General features: G+C 41.7%; 1 protein-coding gene across 1 annotated transcript; it reads left to right on the plus strand.

The window, feature by feature from the left end:
- The first annotated feature begins 515 nt into the window (after nucleotides 1–515).
- Nucleotides 516–878, plus strand: LOC118649844 (protein BEX4-like). The gene has a single exon (XM_036297291.1). The coding sequence runs from the start codon at nucleotides 516–518 to the stop codon at nucleotides 876–878; it is 363 nt and encodes a 120-aa protein (XP_036153184.1).
- The last annotated feature ends 5,653 nt before the right edge of the window (nucleotides 879–6,531 follow it).

Here is a 6,531-nt window from a genome sequence, read left to right on the forward strand (position 1 = left end):
AAAAGTATCTTGTGAACCTGCAGGGTTTTGATGCGTTCAGCTAAAAATAATTCACATGCCAGAGAGGACACCTTGGGGAGACCAGTTTTAAACCCCTTCAGAGTCAAAAAGTAACAAGAAAGCAGAATCATCATTTAAAATAAACTATAAACAAAAGAAAAATATCACTTCTAAAAGGTAGAAGTGTTATGGGAATACTAGAGGCCCAGTGCACAAAATTTGTGCACAGGTAGGTTCCTTAGCAGCTGCTGGCTGCTGGCCAAGGCCTCCCTTCATTCCCGCCACCCCCTGGTGGTCAGCACATGTCATAGTGAGCAATCGAACTTCCAGTCGGTCGAACTCCTGAGGGGACACTTTGCATATTAGGCTTTAATATATATAGATTCTTTTCAACTTGAAAGTAAAATTGGCGATACTCTGAGGAGGCTTGCACCCTTCTTGGTTGCAGCTCCCAGTGGCCCTGAGGGCACGCAGCCCATCCAGGAAGCCCCCAGAGGCAAAGGTGAGCAGGAGCAATGGAGTCCAAAGAGGAACAAGCAGTAAAAAATCTCAATATGGAAAATGCTCAACATGAAAACGAAGGAGGGGACCAAGTCCTTGTGCAGAATGAGGAGGAACCTCGCACTTTGGGAGGAGGCAAAGCCCAGAAGCCTGGAAGAAATGTCAGGCTGGGGCGGGTTAAGCAACTTCTCCCTAATTTTCAGGGGGCCATATCTAACAAGTGTGTTGATCACAATGCAGTGGGAGATAGTGTAGAAAAGATCACAAAACAGCAGATGGATATCAGGAGAAAGACTAGGGAGCAGCAAATGAGGCGTGTTATATGCTTCCAAACTCCTAACCCTGATAATCATTATGACTTTTGCTTTATATCTTGAATCCTAAGGTTTTCACTGAGGCTAATAATTCGGCCTCTGCTCCAAAAGCTAGTAGTTTTGTGATTTACTTTTCTGTAAACCTTTTGCTGTTTCCTCTTACTAGTTTCTAATTGAATAATGTTTTGTCTCAGTGTAAAACTCTCTGTCCAGCAAGGCAATTTCACTTAGTTTCTGGAAAAAATATTCTTTTCATAATGTAAAATTAATAGAGCAACTTAAAAAAGAAATTAAAATTGGCATTGAGTTTATTAACATTATAGTGATTCCTTTGAATTGGCAGCTGGTTCACAAACATGGCATGGAAGGGTGAAGAGTGTCAATATGCCTCTAAATTGCAGTGAAATAAACCTTTAGTGGGATAATGGAGGTTACACTTGTTTTTAATAATATATCTAAAAATACTGAAGGGATAACTTGAGTTTAACTTTTATTAATAAGTAAACTCATTAACAAACCATGTTTCTATTGACCCACCATTTACCATTTAAAATATTTTTTATTGATTGATTTGGAGAGAGAGAGAGAAAAACATCGATTCTGTTGCCTTCCATACATGCCAACTGGGGGTCAAACCCACAACCCAGGGGCCATGACCAGGAATCAAACCTGAGACCTTCAGGTGCATAGGATGATGCTCAACCAACTGAGCCACTCTGGCTGGGCCCATTTGCCATTTTTTATCCCACTTAAATTTCCTCATGAAGAGAAAGGAGGAAAATCTTCAAATATTAACAAATAAAATATGCCCTTATATCCAACTCTGGAAATGAAATTGAACAGATTATTCCTAGTTTACAGGAAATGCACGATATGGAGCAAAGGATAACAGGAGGGAACAATCAGACAAATCTAGAATATAGGGTATTCTACACAAAAGCTGGCCTGGTCTCTCCAAAAGGCCAATATTAGGTAAATAATGAAGGGAGAAAGTTTTGGGACTGTTCTAGATTGAAAGAGATAAAAGAGACATAAAAACAAAATATAATGCACGAGTCTTAACTGGGTTCTCTAATAAAAGGCATTGGACTTTATATTAGATGATATTAAGGAATTAGGTTTGTGGCAAGAGTATTGTGTGCTGGAGGACAACCTTACTTTTCAGAGGCACATGCTGAGATTGTTTAGGATGAATTGCCATGCTATCTGTACGAAATGGATCAGAAAAAAGGATAATACAAATAGTTAAGTCAAGGCAATAGGTGTTTTATTTATGCTTCCACTAAGTTTGGAACTATTTGTGAAGAAAAATGTGACAAAGAACGATATATGTAGATGACTTGATCGTGAGGCAAAGCCTTCTGTTTTCTTGGTCCGAATGTTTTCACTACAATTCAGTGACACAGCAAAGCTCCTACCATTCAGTAACAGCACTTGGGCACATTGAAACAATCTCTTGTGTAAGTTTTCTTGCATCCTGTTTAAGAAGCGGCAATAAACTGAGAACCTCAAGAGAGCACATGGCACAACTGAAGGTGAAGGACAGCGTTTTGCTGTGGGAGCTGGAAACTGTGACAGTCAGTCTCTGAGGCATCAAAAGGAGAGACAACACTGTAGTTAGTTGCCAACTATTGGTAAGAAGTGCCATGTGCTCTCTTGAGGTTCTCAGTTTATTGAGCTGCACCACGTGCCACTGCCTCTCAAGCAGGAAGAATTAGACTCCTTAATCTTGCATCCTGTTTAAGAAGCGGCATCCAGACAATTGGTCTTTCTGGGGAAAAGTGGATTTGGAGACCATTGCTTTGGAACAGTGAGTCCTGCAGTGTCTCAATTTTCCGATAACAATAGGTAACAATTACTTGGTGCTTGGCCCTAAGTACTTTATGTACATTAACTTTACAACAACATTAGGTGTACCAGTAGGTCCACATACATAAAGAGACATTGACTCACCCAAGATCACCCAACTAAAATGTGGCAGAATTATGCTGAAGAGGAACTGCGTTAACGACTGCAATTCATTTTGAGATACATAAATAACAAGATGGATTGGTGAACAGAGAACTGACTAGATGAACAGATGTGGATAAAATGAATCTAGGTGATGGCTACACAGGTGTTCACTAAACAACCCATTTGGCTTTTCTGTGTTTAAAATTTGTCATCACAAAATGTTGGGGGAAAATGTTTAGAAGTGGCAGAACTGAGATTCAAACCAAGACAGCTTTTCTCCAGAGCTCTTGGCCACCACGTGCCACTGCCTCTCAAGCAGGAAGAATTAGACTCCAGACGCTTAAGGGAATTGACCAAAGTCTTGTTGCAAACATGTGATAGGACTTTATACTGAAGAAGTTATCTGGCCAACCCCTTTCCTGATAGATGAGGCTCAAAGAGAGGATGATCTGCTCAAGGTCTAGAGAAGGATTAGGACACTATCTCCGACTTTCCACTGCTCATCCCCTATTCCAAGTTGCCCTGTCTCCTCATCGGAGCAGCTAGGCACCATGATGTGTGATCCTGTTTATCATCTACATGTTTTGGTCACAAAACAGGCCTTCTTACCAATAGTTGGCAACTAGCTACAGTGTTGTCTCTCCTTTTGATGCCTCATAGACTGTCACAGCTCCCACAGCAGAACGCTGTCCTTCACCTTCAGTTGTGCCATGGGCTCTCTTGAGGTTCTCAGTTTATTGAGCTGCACAGGACATTTCTACCCCCGAGTTTAAACTTCTTCTGGTTTCACTCCTGTTTTTAACACCTTGGATTCATAGAGCACTTCCTTTTGATGAGGTCAGGCACTTCACAGACATGATCAAGTGAATCTTCCCAGACTGGTGGGTGTCCAGCATTGTGAACCAGACGAGAAACAACAGCCTTGAAGAACTCAGATGATTTGTATGTGATTGCCGGGCAGATGAAAAAAAAAAGAGAGACAGCTTGTTATCACACATGAAATGGAATCTTTATTGTTTGAGTCCTCTTTTAGGGGCCTGGGAAATGGATAACAGCATTTTGTATAAGGGAGTGATGTTGAAGAATAGAATTATAGTATCTCAGTGCTAGAAGGGACTATGGCGATCAGCTGCTGCAATTTCCTCATTTTACTGATGGGTAAGATTCGGAAAGTTGGGGGGCTTGCCCAAGGTCACAAAGCTTATTCATGGCAAATCCTCCAGCAAGGTCCTCCATTGCAGGGCTCTTGGAATTCCACTTCTCAATGATTAATATTTTATTTCTTTTTAAGTAGTATTAAGTCACACACATAATTCCTTGCTCTAGGATCACACAAGCCCTTCTCAGCTCAAGGCAATTACGAATATGTCCTTCAGGAAATTAACTTGGAAGATTTACTGCAAGCCTAGAGACCTAGAAAAGTCTGTAAATTTGAATCCATTTTCCTAGTATGTTAGCACAGACAGCACACACTCTGGGAGAAGAAATGAGGTGTGCTGTAGGGTCCTGCCTGAATGATCAGATCTGGAGAATGGCATCCACATGCATAGTACAATTAGGGGCCCACTCGACCTTGGACTTCATTCATTCAGCAGTAAGTGACTGGCTAGTTAGGGGACAACAACTCAGAGCAGGTCTGGTACAGGCTCAGAACTGTCGCCTGGGGGCTTCAGAATTCAGTCTAAGCTTCAGTGAGCAGGGCACATGTATCCTCCATAGTACTATGCCCTAGGCTCAGTGAACACTCCACAGGAATGTGGACAATAATCATAGCACAGTTTCATCACTGGTCAATAGATGATAGGCGAGTTATTAGTAGTTATTTTTGATAATGTAATAAACATCTATAAACTCACCACCCCAAATGAAAGCTAGGACTTTGACAATAACCTACTTTTCATGATATAATTCCACCTCATCCCATGCCCCGATGCCAAACTCCATCCTTTTCTCATTCTAGGTAACCATCATCCTAAATCTTTCATTGATTCCCTTGCTTTCATTTTCATACAGTTTTGTGTCCATGTGTATTCTTAAAGGTCTGTGTATGAGTGTAGTTGTTTTTAACTTCATAAAAATGGTATTGCACTTTTTGTAGTATTTCTAGACTTACTTTTTCACTTATTAAATAGCTATTTTACCATATTGCTATGTTTTGCTATATAGTTCATTTATTTGGACTGCTATATAATAGCCCATTGTATGAATATATTGCCAAGAACTATAAAGTGATTGAGATGTTACTCTACTTGCAAGCTTACCACGTTAGCCAAGAGACTTCTGGGTCAGGGACAAAGGACTTTAGTACTCATGGCACAGCAGGCAGCATGGGCATCAGCATAATTGTGTTGGTTCCCCTTGTCCTCAAGCCTTACGGGGGGACCTACATTGCACAAAGATTTTGAGCTTAGGGACCCTGGATGTTTTATAATAGGCAGTAAGCATGCCTACTCTCTGCTCCAGAGACAAACAGCATCTCTACCTTTCAAGGGTGTTAACTATACAGACTTTCCGGAAAAGATAATCAGAAACAAAGGGCAGTTAGTACCTTGCTTGCAGGACATGCAGAAATGTGAGAGAACTGTGAGGAATTGTCTCCCAATATACAGCAAAGATTATGTAAGCTTCCAAACGGTAAGGTATAGGCGTTAATGGAATAGCTACATCTCTAAGAGAGCAAACATACTAAGCCTTATTAACCCATTTATATCTTAAAGAAAATTAATTTATTTGATTTTTACCACCTAGAGAAGTAAACAAGCTAAGCTTTAACATAGGGAATAGGGAGGGGAAGAACTTTGGGTTCCACAGTTTCGGGACATGAAGAGTAGAAATTACTGAAAGGGGGATTGGCTTAGCTGCACTTAATTTTTGCCTATTGGGTGATTCTATCCCGAAGTGACCATGGCCATGTGTCTGATGGGATGAGTGCCATCCGCTTATATGGCCATAGCATTGAGTAGCAATTGATCTGATGGCATTGTCATGCTGTGCTGATTCAGCAACAAAGTTAAGGACAGACAAAAGGGAACACAGCTCTAGGAAAGAGAGTGCTGGGGACCGCCAGAGTGGCGCACTGCACGGTCTGTGCTGACATTGAGCTGGGAAGACTCTGCACTTCAGGACTGTCCCTTTCCCTCTAAAGATTCTCCCTGTCCTTAGTAGTGCACTTCATATATGGGGTGACCAAAGGGGTGGATGCACCAGTAACACCTCATAAGAAGAGCCTGAATTTATATCCTGGGCACAGTGACTCTCAACCTTGTCTACACCTGGAATTACCTGGGTAGTGTTAACAAATCCCCATGCCAGGGTCCAGCCAGGCCAAATGCAGCAGAATCTCAGGAGTGGGACCAAGAATCATTATTCTTTACAAGTCGCCAAGCACCTTCTGCTGGTCCTTGCAAGTGGAGAACCACTGCCCTAGGACCTCACTCAGGGCTGGGTGTAATATAGGGGCTCCTTGACTTGGTGCTTAATTAAATTGGACAGATGCTTCTACCCCAAACCACAGGACAAAGACCCAAAAGAGTGCTTATCAAACTGAATTGTTATCTGGCACCTTAGAGAAAACATCAATCAAGGGCCACACCCCAAGCGATGGACTAGGAAGACCTGGCAGTTGAGTCGTGGCCAGGTTTGTTTGGGAAACTCCCCAGGTGAAACTACAGCCCCAGAAAAGAAATGAAGACTCAGACTGTTATGGGTTCAATCAGCAAGATAGACCACCAACTCAGAATTTAAATTTAGGAGCCTTTATTAA

This window comes from Myotis myotis, unplaced genomic scaffold (assembly GCF_014108235.1).
Source record: "Myotis myotis isolate mMyoMyo1 unplaced genomic scaffold, mMyoMyo1.p scaffold_m19_p_3, whole genome shotgun sequence".
NCBI classification, from domain to species: domain Eukaryota; kingdom Metazoa; phylum Chordata; class Mammalia; order Chiroptera; family Vespertilionidae; genus Myotis; species Myotis myotis.